This window comes from Clytia hemisphaerica, unplaced genomic scaffold (assembly GCF_902728285.1).
Source record: "Clytia hemisphaerica strain Z4C2 unplaced genomic scaffold, Clytia hemisphaerica genome assembly, whole genome shotgun sequence".
In the NCBI taxonomy this organism is placed as follows: Eukaryota; Metazoa; Cnidaria; class Hydrozoa; order Leptothecata; family Clytiidae; genus Clytia; species Clytia hemisphaerica.
Window position 1 is genome coordinate 868,749 of NW_027103510.1, and position 18,291 is coordinate 887,039.

An 18,291-nucleotide genomic window follows, 5' to 3' on the forward strand; every position below is an offset into this window, starting at 1 on the left:
AATCTGAGCTATTTCTTTATAAAAGCGTCCAAAAATTTTGAAGCCTTAGGTTGTTCTTAACTTTTTGATTTTTAAGCTAAAAAATGTTCTTAAAATAATCTCATTTGGTGAGTATTCTCGTGCAATTTCCTAAGAAATTGGTTATTCTGGTATTGGGTAGTCCACAAAGTATTAAAATGTTCTTAACTTGTTCTTAATAGTTTGTCACCGAAGTCTTATTTTCTTTTATAGTTTTTTCTTAAAAAATGGGCTTTTCCAGAAAGAAATTTTACCCCCACTGTTAAGGATATTGATTTTTTGAAATATCCAGCCCCCTGGATATCCTACTTTATTAGTAAAGACCCCTGGATATCCACTCTTAAAAATATGCTCAACCCCCTGGATATCCTCTTTTATAAAGATGCTTACCCCTGGATATCGTATTTTTTACTTGAAAAGACACTTTACCTCCTGGATATCGTATTTTTTACTTGAAAAGACACTTTACCTCCTGGATATCCGTTCCCTTGTAGATACTTAACCCCCTGGATATCCACTTTTGAACAAAAATTGTTAACCCCCTGGATATCTGATATCCTCACGGACTATTTCTGGAAGAGCCCAATGTGTACCGAAATGAGAAGATATTCTAAGGACAACTCCAATGGACCTATAGGGAAAGTGACCGTAGCGAGTTATGTTGCAAAACAATACTACATCTTCAAGTTGAAAATAAGCAATCATTTGGAGTATTATTACACCTACGACCATGGCGAAATACATGGTGAAAATAACATCGGAAACATGAAAACAGGATAATTGTGGCGAAATGAATGAAAAAAAATAACAGCTCAAAACATATGAAAAACAAGATAAATACAGAACATCAAAAACATTCAAAAGTCTTCAGATGTTCTTAACTTTTTGAGTTTTAACCCTGAAAAATGTTCCTAACATGCATGTTCTTATTTTGACCATTTTGTGAATATTTTTGACCATTTTTCTTACAAATCTGGAGTTTTAAGAGTCTGCAATGCCTTAAAATATTCTTAACTTGTTCTTTATTTTTTTGGCCATCGAAGCCTTAACTTCTTGTATAGGTTTGTTCTTACATAAAAAACGTTATTGAGCTTAGAAAAATGCAGCTAATGAAGAGGACACTGTAAGAATGCAAAAAAGAGGCCTAATGAAACCACAAAAACCAACATTCAAAAATAACATCATCTTACCGAGTTGTTGGCATTGCCTCCTCGTTTCCCTGATCGGATACTGAATCCTAGAAAACAAAAGTAAATAGATAGAGATGTAAAAACACACAAATCACACCAATATTATTGCTGCAACGTTAAATAGACACTATACCGTTGCCCGGGGAGGGGGGGGGCACTCGGTTCAAAAACGACCAAAACGTGCGGCCCAAAATTAGGTCTTGTAAATCGGATCCTTATAGTGCGGAGAAAATTTAGCAAAATTTGAGTAAATGTTGGTGAAGAATCGACCCTTACTGTGCACTTTCTTGAATATTTTTACCAATTTTAGGCAAAATATAGTCAGATTTTCAAAAATCTACACCCTTAGAGTGCATTTTTCTCATCTTTGCTCATTTCGACCCTTACAGTGCAATTTGGGAAGCTTGAAAAAGGGACCCTTAAGAACTGCACGTACGGTAGGTCGTTTACCTTGAGTGCCCCCCCCCCCAGGTACTGTTGTTATTTAATCTTTTTTCAGCTAAGTACTAGTACGTGCTGGTGGGTTGTTCGCGCAAAAATTATATAGCAAGGCATGATGGATTAAGCTTAATTTTGATATGTATTATTGAAGTACAATCGAATTTTTTCTTTCCAGTTTTGCAGTACATACCCAATAAAACCATCAAGTGCCTACACGTATGTATTTGCGCATTGACCTCACTTTGATAGAGAACTACTAAACTGAGGACTGGATAGCTCAGTCGGTAGAGCAGTTGCACTAGTAATGCAAAAGTCGTGAGTTCGAATCTCACTTCAGTCCTCAATTTAGTAGTTCTCTATCAAACTGAGGTCAATGCGCACATACATACGTGTTGGCATTTAATGGTAAGTCCTTGATAATGATATCGTAGAATATCAAAACCATCAAGGTATATATTTGTCAATTAAATTGCTAAGCCAAAGAAAATACAACATTACGGATATCAACCAATCATATTGATGCTACTAACCTTGTTCGGCATCTTCATCTTTTCCCAATTCGTCGCATGAACGCGAAGCTGAAGAAAAAAGAAATTAAGGGCTAAGTTAGTCAAGGAAGCTACCAAATAAATTTGTTCTCTGAAAGCCATGATAAGGTCTTAAAAAGCCTGTGACACTTTGCTTTTTGATAATTCAAATTTTTTTTTAAATAACTTAGCACACACATGCTAGATTAAAAAGTTGGAAAGATATCATTGAGTTCGAAAATCATCAAACATAGAAATAACTTTTGGAAACTAAAGAAAAAAGAAATAAAAAAGAAGATGAATAAATGATAATTTTACTTGTAGCAAAATTTATAACTGTTTTTCTACAAAAAATTGGGATGAAACATTGGTCAAAAACCGCTTTTTTCAAGTTTTTTTTTGAGAAAAAGAAACTTCTACAAAACTTTTCCGAAAATGTTTTTTAAGTTTGGTTAAAGATACACCTTCATAATTTTTTCAAAATATTTTTTCTTTGCCGAAAATAAGTTCTTCAAAGTTGAAATACTGTTCTTCGCAAAAGTCTTCATTTTTTTCTATATCAAATTTTTCCATTGCGATTTGTAAATTTTCAGATTCAGAAATAGTTGGCCTAACAGAAAATGTATAAAATTCACTATGATCAGAGCCCTTAATTCAAACTCTATAACTCGAGAGGTCCGTTAGTTATCAATGCGTTGTCGAAATTTTCCTTCATTCGAAGAGATTTGTTTCCCCCATGCGTGTTATGGTGACAATACTAATATACTCAACTGCTTGAACGCGAGTTTGACGATAGTGATCGATTAAGTAAGGTGTGTTTGCGTGTTGGATGTTTGTTGAAGGAGTCGTTGTAGGTGATGGCATAACATGTCAATGTCAGCTGTGGCCAATGGTCAATGAAAAATAATAACAAAGAGGATGAGAATCGAAAGTTCCAGTTGACTCGAAACACTCAAATAATGCAAACGAGATGTTAGCGGAAATTTCAACAAGACAGTTTTGGAGAGCCAGAAATTCTTCAACGGGTTGACTCTCTCTCTCTAATTCGATCTTCAAAGGAGCATAAATTTTTTTCCAATTGGAGAAAGATTCGAATCACAGAGAGTAATTTAAACCACTTTCCATTGTGAGGGAACCAATGTCTTATTTCGAAGTAGTGAAAGATTCAAATAATAGAAATTCGAATTAGAGAGATTTGACTAAAAAATAAGTTTTAAATACTAATTTTTAAATGACACAAGCTTTATTCAACTCCGGGATTAAGATTAAGTGTAGAGTTGTGTGTCTTCTGGTGAAGACATGTAAGTTGCAAAAGAAGTTGCCAGTTTCAAAATTTTTGGCTAAAGTTTTTACAGACTAGGCCAATTGCTCTTGGCCATATAAGGAAGAGTAAAAATCAGTCAAGCAGAACCTCTGATGGACAAATAATGAGCTTTTATGAAATACATTTCAGTCTCTATGACTCCGATGTCTCCTTAACTCGGGCAAGTATTCTAGTCCCTCCAGTCAGCAAAGTTACTCAAAAACTCGAATTTTTTTTCAAATTTGTGTTTCCCACGCCTGTTCGAGTTATAGAGACTCTAATGAGTAAAAATAAGCATATAACGTTGTTTCAACGTGCATCTAACGTTATATGGACGTTATGAACATTAGATAAACGTCGAAAAAACGTTGTGTGCCAACTGGGTTGTTACCTGCAGGTATTCTTCATCTGTGATTTCAATATCAAACGAAACATGCGACAACGCACAAGGGTGTAACGTTCTTGTCTTCAAGCGTAAACTCTAAATCATAGAAGAAAATTACAAAATAGTCTAATTCCTATCCTCGCTATTTCTTGTTGTATAAAAAGTAGTAAGTAAGTATATTCATACTCGCCACGGGGGATGGAGCCGGGAGTTAGGGAATCAATCCACTTTTCTATTAGCGCTAAACCTGGAAGGTCGAATGCTGACAGAGCGTCACACCTACTCTCAGCTCCCTAGCTTACCTCCTAGGTCAGATTACCCAATCTAAGCTGATCATTCGGTGATTTAGCGATGACCAGGGTTCGAACTCACAACACATGGATTGCAAAGCGAATGCTCTTCCGAATAAGTTTTTTTATAAGAACAAACTATATAAGAACATAAGGTTTCGATGGCCGAAATGTTAAGAACAAGTTCAGAACATTTAAAGGCTTTGGGGACTCTAAAAACACCTGATTTCTTATAAAAATGAACAAAAATGCTCACAAAATGGGGAAAATAAGAAAGTCATTTTTAGGCTTTTCTCAAAAAGTTAAGAACATCTGAAGGTTTCAAAGATTGTGGATGTTCTTATAAAAAGACTTACCAGAAGACTATTATCACAGACTGATGAAATCCACCTTGACAGTCTTGCATCATCGTCCGTTGCTGGAATCTTCAAGTGACGAAAAATACAGAGGAGCTAAAAAAAGCGAAAATTAATCTTTCTCTTAAAATCTCAAACACCATTAGGAAATTGAACGAAAATAATCAAAAAAGGCATCATCTTGCGAAAATAAGTTCCGCGAAAATTAAATTATTTCGCGAAAAAATTGTCTCAAGAAAATAACTTCCCGCGAAAATTAATCCCCAAAATCTAGTCTTGATAATGAATCCGTTTTGTAAACAAATGACAGGGGTTTTATTTTGCAAATTCTTTGTTTTTAGGCCGGCGAATTCAAAAACAAACCCTGTGCATTGATAAGCATTAATTATAATTTCTCGTGCTTTAGACCGGCTAAATTCGCCGTTTGACGGGCCAAAATAATATGCCTGCATGTTATACTTGTAACGCTTTTTGAATTTTGAAGAGACTCAAAACGCATTTATTTAGAGTAATTTTCTTGAATTTTATGTTAAATAAAGGGTATTAAATTTTGTCTTCTATCAAAATTTTCAGCTCTTGGCTTGGTTGAAGTTTTGAAATAGTTAGTCCCGTTTGTAAAGGCCGGTCTCCACTTTCGCACGAAATGAGCGAAAACTTTGAGCATGATGACATTTCTGACAGTAGAGTGTCACAAAAATTAATACAAATTTATTTTTATGTCAAATATATTTAAACTGTTTAACTGTTTAAACTGTAACTTATTGAATACTTAGGACAAAATAAGCTTTAGACTCAGAGAACTTTTTTCTTAAGCCTTCGTTCAGTTCTTGCTCACTTTGGGCATGTTGAGTGACGTTATCAAATTGTCAAAAGTCACCTTAAATACGACAAGGATCTTATGTGTAAATTTTCATCCCAAAGACCCACTAGATCAAAAGTTAAGGGGTGCCACAGGAAAAGGCCCCCTAATTTTGAACCACCTCTAAGAACCTAGTATGAATAGGGTTAAGGCTTCACTTTTTCTTGCTTGCAAATGGTTGAAAGTTCCTTTAGGGCTTTAAACCAACGAGGTAACATAATTCAATGCATTAGTCATTACACGATTTTTTATGAGAGCAAACTATATAAGAACACAAGGCCTCGCTGACCAAAATGTTAAGAACAAATTAAGAACATTTTAAGGCTTTGCCGACTCTAGAACATCGAACTTCATAGGAAAATGGACAAAAATACTCAAAAAAAGGCGAAAACTAGAACATGTTAAGAACATTATTAGGCTTAAAGCTCAAAGAGTTAAAAATATCCCAAGACTTCAAAAATTCTGGATGTTCCTATAAAAAAACCATGTACACGAGGAAGACAACCATGGGTAATTGAAGCAAACCAAAAAATTAATTGATCTTTAATTATCAATGACATCTTGAAAAAATTTCATTTGAATAATATGCCTTGTGACCTTGTTGGAACCGAACTTTAACAATAAGAAAAAATGGAGTCAAAGAACAAGGAAGGAATATTGGGTTTTCTAAGGTTGCAAAATATGAAACCAAATAAAAATTGCTCATAAACCCTAACTTAATTTGAATCACACGGACTTCCCCCTGCTAAACTGTTATAAAAAGGCCAGCCGAAGCAAGACTAATCATCTTCACAGTTCTACTTGTCAAGATAACAACTCAATTCAAAATGAAGATTTGGAAAGCTTTGTTACTTCTCTCCTTCTTGGTCGCAACAGTTTATTGTAAGTAAATACTCCTAACATTTTTATTTCATTCAACCTTTACTTCGCAAAAATAAAATCTTTATAGTTATGAGTTACAAGGTGAACTTTACCTTCGTTTGTTACCTAAAAATAGTCTTAATTTATATCAATACTTTTTGTTCGATAAACAGGCGCTGAAGAATCGTCAAAAGATGAAACACCAGCAGCAGAAGCAGTTGAAGATGAATTAGACGATGAATTACCATTGGATCAAGAAGATGAAGAAAACGAAAGTGAAAGTGACGAGATTGAACAAGATGAAGATGAAGATGAAGATGAAGATGAAGACGAAGAATCAGAAGATCTCCAAGACCAAGCTGGTAAATCTTCTCATTCTTAAATGACTTCTGTATTTTTACTACAATTAAACAGCTAGGAAAGGGATTGACAGGATAAAATTAGACAGTGGGGAACACTAAATGGAAAAGGCAACTATTGCCTTAACGGGAAATATTTCCCGAACGGGAAGGTTGAAAACTTCCCAAAATGACTAAATTTAACAAATCGGTAAGTTTACCAGCTTCCCGATCGGGAAAGTGGCCTCTGAGCACTCCGGAAATGCCTGTCGAAAGTTAAAGACTTGTCCCTCTTGTAAAGGAGGGAAAATAAATAATATTCACCAGGTAGTTAAGAAATCCACCGGGTAATCGCTTTTTAATTCTACTTTCCCCATTCCCAATTAAAAACTTCCCTATTTGGAAACTTTTTTTTCGATCGGGAAACAAAAATCTGCTTTGTTTACAAAATTCTATTTCCCGTTCGGGAACGATGAACAGTTCTTGACCAAAACGGGAAACAGAAAAGTGATGAAATTTTCAATCTTGAAACTATTTCCTTTTCGGGTTATTTTCACCTTCTGCCCGTTCGGAAAATACTTCCCGTTAAGGCAATAGTTGCATTTTTCATGTAGTGGTACCGACTATTAGATACTATATTCATAATTTATACACAAACAACCTAGCATACAAAGTTGTAATTCCAATAAATTATCAATAAGAATCATCCTCTTCTTTTAGATGCCGGACATGTCAGATATTTTCCCAAGAAAAGAATTTCCCGAAAGAGAGTCGATGTTTTCGTCAACAAGAACGTTGGTGAATGCAAAAACACACGCGCTGACAAACCAAACAAATGCTGGTACCGTCGCAAATGCGTCAAACGTGGAGGTCTCTACAATCGACGATGTGTCCGAGTTGTTGTCCGAAAATATTGCCAATACAAATACACAACCACCTGCAAATTCTGCACCAAATATTACATCAGAGCCTGTTATCGAATCAGATACAGCAAGTACAAATCCTACGTCAGATGTTACAGAAGCAAAGATAAGGAATCATGCAAACGAGATGTTAGCGGAACTTTCAACAAGACTGTTTTGGAAAGCCAGAGATTCTTCAACGTCAAAGGATACCCACACTACGCTCCACACCCACGCGGCCGATTCCACCACAAACGGGTTCACCCAAAACCATGGTAAACATCTCCCAATCAAATCGACCACAACAAAATGCTGAACTGACCGGACTTGAACATTATTAATATTTTTTTACTACTATATTTTACTTCTAACGTTACTGTAAAATTGATTTTTACACCATCTTGATGAATATGAAAACTTTCAACAAAAATTCAATTGTTGCATTTTTTACCATATAACTTTTGGTCTTCAAGAAATTCGAGCGAAAGAAAGAACTAAAGAACGTATATTTCGGTAAAAGAGCAAAACAGCCTTTATGTTCCAATCCTTTACTATGACGAAAATTTGACTAACTTTTGTTATATGTCAAATTGACTTGGAATTTTGACATTGTGCACGAAATATGCAATGGGGCAATATTTGCCACTGGGCTGTTGGTATTTTACAAACTCTAAGGTCCCAAACAGTAACATCAATATAACGTTATTATATACTAAAACTCATACATGAAAATATTTTCAAAAATAATTAAACGGGGGGGGGGGGGGCGGCGTCCTCATAAGCACGGGGTGGTCCGTAAAATATTCAAAAATTAACAACAACCGTGTGGGTATGTTTATTTGGGGCCTTGGAGTACTGACCCATGATCTATTTTTCTAATCTATTTCAACTCCAACTATTTGTATTAGGATAAGAAAAAGTGGTTCATCTAGAACTTGGATCAGAGTAAGGTAATATTAGTAGGCTGTCAGAAATGTTAAATTTGGACAGAAGGTTATAGTATGGTGAGCATTTTGGGTAGAATACTGAGCATTTTTTATTATAAAACCACGCACTCGGCTTAGATGAAATTTTGCAGACCACCTCAGACCACAGGCTTGTCTGCAAAGTAAACACTCGTACCTGAAATTTAAGTTATTAAGAAGTAGTTGCTAACCCCTTTCAGAGCCAATTTTGTTATTGTACGTTAATTTGGAGATTAATGAATTTCTCTCACTTGCATCCTTCAAGTAGAAGAAGTTCCTTGAAAATTAATTTTCTCAATCAATCATAAGCTTTAGTTTAGACGGCTGACTTGTTGCCCAGCCAATTCTAATTGTTAGAGTAGGCAGACAGTGGACAGAAAGCTGGTAGTTAAAATCTTTGTTTTGAAAAGGTTGAAAAAAGACCTTGTATTGACCTTAAAAGTGGATAATGCATTGACTTTAGACAGCTAACTTCATGCCAATATCAATTCAAATTAAAAAGCCAGTAGTTACTAATCCTTGTAGAGCTAAATTTTGTTTTTGTACGTTATTTTGGAGAGCGTTGATATAAAACAAACATTGTTACAAATGATTCCTTCATCAACTCGATGTCTTAATCGATCATTATTTGAACTGCTTGGTTTTAAGGTATTTCAATAAAAAACTTCTTTCATTATCTCCGCTGTTTCCGTTTCTTCAAAAAGGTCCCGTGCAAAAATTTGCACAGGAAAAGGATTGATCCATTCAAAGTCTCGGATATTGGAACTAAACTATCACTCCCCCCTGATATTCAAATATCCGAAAGTCTTCTATTATCATGAATCTACATTGAGTTAAACGAAAACCTGTTCTTTCTTTAGGTTATTTACAAATTTCTTTTTAACTCGAACCTTTATAACTCAAATAATCTCCCTAACGCGAACAAGTTAGCTTCGCTTTCAGTTATCAATGCCATGTGAACCTTACTGGGACCCGAAGAGTCGCTTTTTTATCTGTCTACCAGAAGGTACGGGAAGACGGCACTCCTTTTCCTGGCTTGCTCCACTCATCCTTGAAGCTCTGTATGATTGCCGAGTATCAAATAAGGAGGCGACAAAATACATTTTTCAAATCCGTGGTATGACCTGGCTAATGGATAAAGTCACGACCTTCAACACAGTAGCCAAATGCCATGGATGGATGAATTAGAAATTGCTTTACAGACTCAAAAGTGTTCAAATTTTTCCAAGGTTTGGAGAATTTTATGTTCAACTTTTTGTTTTATCCATGAATTCGACCTTTTTGTGTCTTTTTAATTTATATTTTGCATTTTTGTCAAGTTTTTGCTGCCTTTTTAGGAGATTTTCTACTTTTATTTTCATTTTTTCTAATAATAGAAGTGTTTTACAAGGAATTAATATCGCGCTGGTTGATTTGACCTATATTTGACCTATTTGTTTTTTGGTTAATATGACAAACAAGGAAAACAATTAAGTTAAATAGAAGAAAACCACCAGGTCTTTTTTAAATTAAAATTACTCATTCTGCCCATTGAAGAAAAATGTTATTATTCATGGCGTTAAGGAAGTTCGTCAAGTCTTGGGTTTTTATGATCTAAGATGAGATAAAACCAAATAATAATGGGTAGAAACCCAGTCTCAATTAAACGCCTGCGGACTTCCTCGTGAAGAAATGATATAAAAAGGCCAGCTGAAGCAAGACCAATCATCTTCACAGTTCCACTTGTCAAGATAACAACTCAATTCAAAATGAAGATTTGGAAAGCTTTGTTACTTCTCTCCTTCTTGGTCGCAACAATTTATTGTAAGTAAAACAATAGAAGAATACATTTTTTTCTCTACTGAGAATCTAGTCTGAATCGCAGACCTCTTCAAAATAGTAGGTAGTATAGGAACTCTATAAAGAGCACAAATCCGTTAGTGGATACCAGCAAACTACTGGCGATCCTGTATTCTCCTTTCCAAATGGTTAGTAGTGCTAACATTTTAAACTTTTTCAATTATTTCTAACAATAGCTTTTGCAAAATTAATCTTAAAAATATCTTCATTTATCAAACAGGCGCCGAAGAATCATCAAAAAATGAAACTCCTGCAGCAGAAGCAGTTGAAGATGAATTAGACGATGAATTACCATTGGATCAAGAAGATGAAGAAAACGAAAGTGAAAGTGATGAGATTGAACAAGACGAAGACGAAGACGAAGACGAAGAAGAAGACGAAGAATCGGAAGATCTCCAAGACCAAGCTGGTAAATTCTCTCGTTCTTAATCAACTTCTGTATTTGTACAAACTAAAGGAAAACGGATTCTTTAAATACACAAACAACCTAGCAAACAAAGATGTAATTAAAACAAATTATCAATAAGAATCATCGTCTTCTTTTAGATGCCGGTCATGTCAGATATCATCCCAAGAAAAGAATTTCCCGAAAGAGAGTCGATGTTTTCGTCAACAAGAACGTTGGTGAATGCAAAAACACACGCGCTGACAAACCAAACAAATGCTGGTACCGTCGCAAATGCGTCAAACGTGGTGGTCTCTACAATCGACGATGTGTCCGAGTTGTTGTTCGAAAATATTGTCAATACAAATACACCACCACCTGCAAATTCTGCACCAAATATTACATCAGAGCTTGTTATCGAATCAGATACAGCAAATACAAATCCTACGTCAGATGTTACAGAAGCAAAGACAAGGAATCATGCAAACGAGATGTTAGCGGAACTTTCAACAAGACAGTTTTGGAGAGCCAAAAATTCTTCAACGTCAAAGGATACTACTCACACGGCAAATTCCACCCCAAACGTAGATACCACAAGCCTACCCCATGGTAAACATACTTACTTCGAATATGGCATCAATAATGCAGAATGGACCGGACTTAGGACTATGAATATATTATTAAACTTTTTATTTTCCCTGTAAAATTGATTTTTACACCATCTTGATGAATTAAAAACTCATATCAAAATTTCATCGTTTCTCTATATTATTGCCTCATATACATATTGGTCTAGTAAACGACATACAAAAACATACTTAGGCAACTGACCATTGATAGCAAATAGCCTTATTGCTGATTATACTGCGAAAAGTCCTTTGTTTCTCTTCTTTGAAATATTTCATAATTAATAATCCTAAGTAACACTAACTTTTGGGTTTTAGCCCCTAACTCTTGGTTAAAGAGCTCTCCATAAACTAAAATTTTCGATTTTGAAGTCCGTGGTATCAACTTCAAATTTAGCTGCGTGCACCAAATATGTAACGATTTCGTTGATTAATATCCAGGGTCTCTTAATGTGTGTGGTGATTGTACAGACAGGAAATATGCCTAAATCAGATACAACGGTTTTTTATCTGCTTTATTGTTTTTCATTAAAATGTCATTTTAATAAATATAAGCTTTCCTATCATAGTTTCTTGGAGCTGTAGGGACCGTCTGTATTTTTTGACCGGTCTGCAAAGTACCAAATGCTCGATCGGAGCAACACTTTTTGTTACCAGTCTCATTGATTAAACAAATATGAATCAATTTTAGCTAAATTAACCAAGCCAATCGGCTATTACAACAAATTTTCTTAAAATATATGCTTAAGGTACGAACCTTTTTACAGAAAGTTTTGAGGTTTGCAATTGCACCCCAAATTTTTAAGAGTATTAGAAGGATTCGACGATATTGTAAAATTACGTGTGATATTTGTCTATGTGAAATTATGGAGCGCCGTCAGATTTCGATTATTTTTCTTTGCCTTATTTTTCAAATGTTGAAATCGCTTATCAAAGAAGCTAGAGGAACGAAAAACAACATCCCTGTCCCGAGATACAGTTCCCCTACTAAAAGAATGAAAATGCGTTAAAATTCATTTTTGTTTTACTAGCTCTTTGTTGGAATACATATTGTCAAGTTATTGAAAAATCTGTTTATTTTTTCATTCAACAAGTCTCTTTCTTATATTAAACAATTGATAGGGTAGGGCGTCAACAGTCATTTTTGGGGCAAACTCAGATAATTCAAGATGTAGTGTTTTTTTATGAAAATTTAACCTATTGTGAGGCATTCTGCGCAATTTTTAAGGTCAGAAGTTCAAAATTGGCCGAACCCCCCTGGGGGTACTGATTCGCACTACAGGCAAAAATTGGAAAAAATGGCATTTTCTGGCCTTTTCAGGCCTGTAAATATGTCAAAACTATTGCAAATCTTATTTTTTTCACTTGCTGTACTAAATTTTATGAAGAAACAACAAAATAATCATATTGGATTGAAAATTGTGCCCATTAGAGCCCTAAAAGAGCCGTTTTAAGCCAATTTTGGGTAGCAAAATGCTTTTTAAGGCCAATTTTGCAAGCTCATAAACTTTAAACTGATCGATTCGCATGCCTGAAATTTTCAGAGATGGAAGTCTTCAATAAAGTCTTTAAGCAAAATGAATTTCAAGTTTTTCACTTTTTTCAAAAAATCATAATGGCGTCTTCAAAAATTGCTTTTTAGCAAAAAAAATCATATTTCTCAAAAAATAGCATTTTTTAAGGCAAGCTTCTACAAACTGAGTTTAAATGCTGACTGAAATTTTTTTTGCAGTGATAGTATACTGGAGATACTCCAGGGAAATCAAAATCATTTGCATCTGGGATGGGTCTATGTCCGCCATTATGGAAATAAAATCCCTGCTAAGAGCCATTTTTCAGGCCAAAAACCCAAATTTGGACTGAAAAAATCTCTAAAAATGTCAATAGACATGAGTCCAAATTTTCTTGCAGTGATAGTATTTTGGAAATACTACAGGAAAATCAAAGTCATCTGGGCTTGGGATTTGGGTATATCCACCATTTTGGAATTGAAATTCCTGCTAAAACGCAATATTTCAATCAAAAATCCAATTTTTCACTCAAAAAATCTTAACAATGGCAATAGACATGAACCTAAAATCTTTTTGCAGTGATAGTCTTCTGGAAATACTCTAGGGAAATCAAAATTGTTTGGGTTTAGGATTTGGGTATATCCGCCATTATGGAATTGAAATATGTGTTAAAACTGGCTAAAATACAACGTTTCAAGCAAAAACCCCGTTTTTGAATAAAAATTACTCTAAAATGACAATAGACATGGACCCAAATTTTTTTGCAGTGATAGTCTTCTGGAAATACTCCAGGGAAATCAAAATTGTTTGGTTTAGGATTTGAGTATATCTGCCATTATGGAATTGAAATATGTGTTAAAACTGGTTAAATTGCAACATTTCAAGCAAAAATATTATATTGACTTAAAAACTGCTCTAATATGGCAATAGACATGAACCTAAAATCTTTTTGCAGTGATAATATTCTGTAAATACTCTAGGGGTAAAAACTATTCAGGTATAACATGCTTCTGGGACCGCATTTTTTAAACTGAAGCCAGTTTTAAAATGTATATAATATTTCAAGCTAAAATTTAATCTTTTTTTGACGAAACAAGTCTTGAAAATGGAAATGTAAGTGGGCTATAAAGAATTGTTGAGTGAAATGGGATTTTTTAAATAATATATTTCAACTAGTATTTCTAAATTAAAGGATTGTAAATTCACATTCTTTGCTTAATATGATATACAAAATATTTAGTCAATTATGATGTATCGGATGGAAATGTGTAGCATTTTAACAGAGATTTCATTTCCATAAGGGTGGATGTAAACAAATCTCAGACTGAAATGATTTTGTTTTTCCAGGAATATTCACAGAATACTATCACTTCAAAAAAATTTGGGTCCATGTCTATTGTCATTTTAGAGTAATTTTTATTCAAAAACGGGGTTTTTGCTTGAAACGTTGTATTTTAGCCAGTTTTAGCACATATTTCAATTCCATAATGGCGGATATACCCAAATCCTAAACCCAAACAATTTTGATTTACCTGGAGTATTTCCAGATGACTATCACTGCAAAAAGATTTTAGGTTCATGTCTATTGCCATTTTTAAGATTTTTTGAGTCAAAAATTGGATTTTTGATTGAAATATTGCGTTTAAGCAGGAATTTCAATTCCAAAATGGTGGATATACCCAAATCCCACGCCCAGATGACTTTGATTTTCCTGTAGTATTTCCAGAATACTATCACTGCAAGAAAATTTGGACTCATGTCTATTGACATTTTAGAGATTTTTTCAGTCCAAATTTGGGTTTTTGGCCTGAAAAATGGCTATTAGCAGGGATTTTTTTTCCATAATGGCGGACATAGACCCATCCCAGATGCAAATGATTTTGATTTCCCTGGAGTATCTCCAGTATACTATCACTGCAAAAAAAATTTCAGTCAGCATTTAAACTCAGTTTGTAGAAGCTTGCCTTAAAAAATGCTATTTTTTGAGAAATATGATTTTTTTTTGCTTTTTTTTGAAGACGCCATTATGATTTTTTGAAAAAAGTGAAAAACTTGAAATTCATTTTGCTTACAGACTTTATTGAAGACTTCCATCTCTGAAAATTTCAGGCATGTGAATCGATCAGTTTAAAGTTTATGAGCTTGCAAAATTGGCCTTAAAAAGCATTTTGCTACCCGAAATTGGCTTAAAACGGCTCTTTTAGGGCTCTAATGGGCACAATTTTCAATCCAATATGATTATTTTGTTGTTTCTTCATAAAATTTAGTACATCAAGTGAAAAAAATAAGATTTGCAATAGTTTTGACATATTTACGGGCCTGAAAAGGCCAGAAAATGCCATTTTTTCCAATTTTTGACTGTAGTGCGAATCAGTACCCCCAGGGGGGTTCGGCCAATTTTGAACTTCTGACCTTAAAAATTGCGCAGAATGCCTCACAATAGGTTAAATTGTCATAAAAAAACACTACATCTTGAATTTTCTGACTTTGACATTTGACGCCCCACCCTACAATTGACTCTCGCTAATACGACCTTTCACTATTCGAATATTTTCATAAATGACACGTCAAAATTTTAATTTACCTTACTTCTTTCCAATGCAAAAATGGTTCTTTCAAAATTTTTAAAACTCAATAAAATCCACTTGAAAAGAGAGAAACATTTTTATGGCCCACCCGCTAGGATATCTTTCTTCCCTGAATTAAAATTTACTCGAAAATCCTCAAACAACAAGTGGGGCGACTAAATTTACAATACACTTCCGACCACCTTGATGCTGGTTATGCATTTAACACATATATAATTGCTATCTACGTGAGCATGAACGTTAAACAATCATTCAGAACAAAAATAGTGACGATTTATTAAAATTAGTCGTTTGTTTCTTATAAAAAAAAACGTTTAGAAACCAAAATTTCATGCTTTTGAAATATTCTTTCATATTCAAGACTTCGTGAGCATAAAAAGACATCTATCTCATCAAAAAATTGAGTAATTTGGCTAAGAACATTGATGTATGCTTATTAATAGTGATTCTTATAGATAAAGATGCGTTTTTTGAGCTGAAAAGTTTTTTTACAAAAATCTGCTTGACCCATCTTTTACCTACTTTCATGCAAGAAAAATCAGAAAAAAACAACGATCCAATATTTCACAAAGTCCAAAAAACCCATTTTTTAGCCGTTTTTTGGCCCAAATTTTCCCAAAAACATTTTTTTTCGAAAATCGGGCTCAGTCACATTCGAGGGTTTATAGTTATGCATCTTTGTGCAAAAAATCATAAAGAATGGAACAGGCAATCTCGAGAAAAGCTAATACCTAAGTAATTGATAATGTGCTTATAAAAAAATATCGAATTTAGCCAGTTTTTCTATAAAAACACGCCAAGCAACCAAAATTTCATGTCTAAACACACATATGCTTCAAAAGTAAGCCTTCGTGAGCAAAAAAAAACATCTATCTCATAAAAAAATTGAGTAATTTGACTAAGAACATTGATGTATGCTTATTAATAGTGATTCTTATAGATAAACATGCGTTTTTTAAGCCAAATAAATTTTTTTGCAAAAATCTGCTTGAGCCATCTTTTACCTATGATGGTACCCTACTTTCATGCAAAAAATCAAAAAAATTTAATGATCCAATTTTTCACAAAGTCCAAAAAACCCGTTTTTCAGCCGTTTTTTGGCCCAAATTTGCCCAAAAAACTTTTTTTTCGAAAATCGGGCTCGGTCACATTTTGGCCTACACTGTTTTGCACCTTTGTACCAAAAATCAAATGATTCCTATGATTCAATCTGGAGAAAAGCTGGTAACGAACGGACAGACGGACGGACGAACGGACAAAGGTGAATTTATAGGACCTTCACCCCACCGGGGTAGGTCCAAAAAGCGAAGAAACAAAAATATATGCCCTACTGAGCATTTTTGAAATAGGGGTGTTGTTCTTTGTATTTTTTTTGGTAACAGATATTAAATTGAACCGTTAAATTGAACCCTAAATACACGCTTTTTTATAAGAATGGTGTTTTTTCATTTCAGGATGGATTCTTAACTTTTTAGGAAAAATCTAAAATATTCTTACCGTATATTCTAAAGTTAGGATACAACCCCACCTAAATCTAGCATGTAATACATACCTCGAGCAAAGATTGGGCATTTTTGTGAAAGTTTTAAGGATTGCTTGAAGATAATTAGTAACAATGTACAGGTAAAACGTCTGTGATCAAAAAGATAATGTGAACCGAGTCAACAAAGTGCTCACTATCAGAAAGAACGGATCCAATCTCAAGATTCTGAAATTGATGGACATAAATTAAGAATATGGTCTGCAATAATTGGATTCAATCGTGTTATTTTTGTCGTAAATAAGTGATACTTTTATGGACCTACCTGGTTATGCATTTAACACATATATAATTGATATCTACATAAGCGTGACCATGAAACAATCATTCAGAACACAAATAGTGACGATCTATTAAAATTAGTCGTTTGTTTCTTATAAAAAAAAGTTTAGAAACCAAAATTTCATGCTCTTAAAATATTATTTCATATTCAAGACTTCGAGAACGTATCTCATAAAAAAATTCAGTAATTTCAAGAACATTGATGTATGCTTATTAGTAGTGATTCTTATAGATAAAGATGCGTTTTTTGAGCTGAAAAATTCTTTTTTTACAAAAATCTGCTTGAGCCATCTTTTACCTACTTTCATGCAAAAAGTCAGAAAAAACAATGATCCAATTTCACAAAGTCCAAAAAACCCTTTTTTTAGCCGTTTTTTAGCTGAAATTTGCCCCCAAATTTGTTTTTTCGAAAATCGGGCTCCGTCACATTCGAGGGTTCATAGTTATGCATCTTTGCTCAAAAAATCATAAAGAATGAAAGAGCCAATCTCGAGAAAAGCTAATACCTAAGTAATTGATAATGTGCTTATAAAAGAATATCGAATTTGGCCTATTTTCCTATAAAAACACGCCAAGCAACTAAAATTTCATGTCTAAACACACATATTTATTAAAAGTAAGCCCTCCTGAGCAAAAAAAACATCTATCTCATTAAAAAATTGAGTAATTTGACTAAGAACATTGATGTATGCTTATTAATAGTGATTCTTATAGATAAACATGCGTTTTTTGAGCCAACAAAATTGTTTTGCAAAAATCTGCTTAAGCCATCTTTTACCTACGATGGTACCCTACTTTCATGCAAAAAATCAGAAAAAATTAACGACCTAATTTTTCACAAAGTCCAAAAAAACCCGTTTTTTAGCCGTTTTTTGGCCCAAATTTGCAGTTGAAAATCGGGCTCCGTCACATTTGAGGGTTTATAGTTGTGCATCTTTGTGTAACCACGAATATCTCATTAAGTGCATGCACCAGGTCTTTCAGTCACTGCGAGACTTATCATCTTCACAGTTCCACTTGTCAAGATAACAACTCAACTCAAAATGAAGATTTGGAAAGCTTTGTTACTTCTCTCCTTCTTGGTC

The 18,291-nt window shown here is 34.1% G+C and overlaps 2 protein-coding genes across 2 annotated transcripts in view; one reads left to right on the forward strand and one right to left on the reverse strand.

Annotated features, from left to right (window-relative positions):
- LOC136799151 (C2 domain-containing protein 5-like) overlaps positions 1–18,291 on the reverse strand; it is a 62,522-nt gene that overhangs the window by 9,563 nt on the left and 34,668 nt on the right. The window contains exons 10-14 of the mRNA XM_067055859.1: positions 4,511–4,606; positions 3,871–3,960; positions 2,948–3,056; positions 2,180–2,227; positions 1,209–1,255 (exon numbers count right to left, since the gene is read on the reverse strand). Of these exons, the coding sequence (XP_066911960.1) occupies positions 1,209–1,255; positions 2,180–2,227; positions 2,948–3,056; positions 3,871–3,960; positions 4,511–4,606 (390 nt within the window). The remainder of the gene's footprint in view (positions 1–1,208; positions 1,256–2,179; positions 2,228–2,947; positions 3,057–3,870; positions 3,961–4,510; positions 4,607–18,291) is intronic.
- On the forward strand, positions 6,175–7,749 carry LOC136799017 (uncharacterized). Its single transcript, XM_067055696.1, has 3 exons — positions 6,175–6,251; positions 6,404–6,592; positions 7,289–7,749. Exons 1-3 carry the CDS (start codon positions 6,197–6,199, stop codon positions 7,747–7,749), a joined length of 705 nt encoding a protein of 234 aa, XP_066911797.1. The 5' UTR covers positions 6,175–6,196.

Bases quoted from the DNA above. Each gene is read 5' to 3' on its own strand.
- LOC136799017 (XM_067055696.1), top strand. From the start codon at position 6,197: ATGAAGATTTGGAAAGCTTTGTTACTTCTCTCCTTCTTGGTCGCAACA. The intron at 6,252-6,403 runs GTAAGTAAATAC...TTCGATAAACAG, and splicing joins CTTGGTCGCAACAGTTTATT to GCGCTGAAGAATCGTCAAAA. The intron at 6,593-7,288 runs GTAAATCTTCTC...CTCTTCTTTTAG, and splicing joins AGATCTCCAAGACCAAGCTG to ATGCCGGACATGTCAGATAT.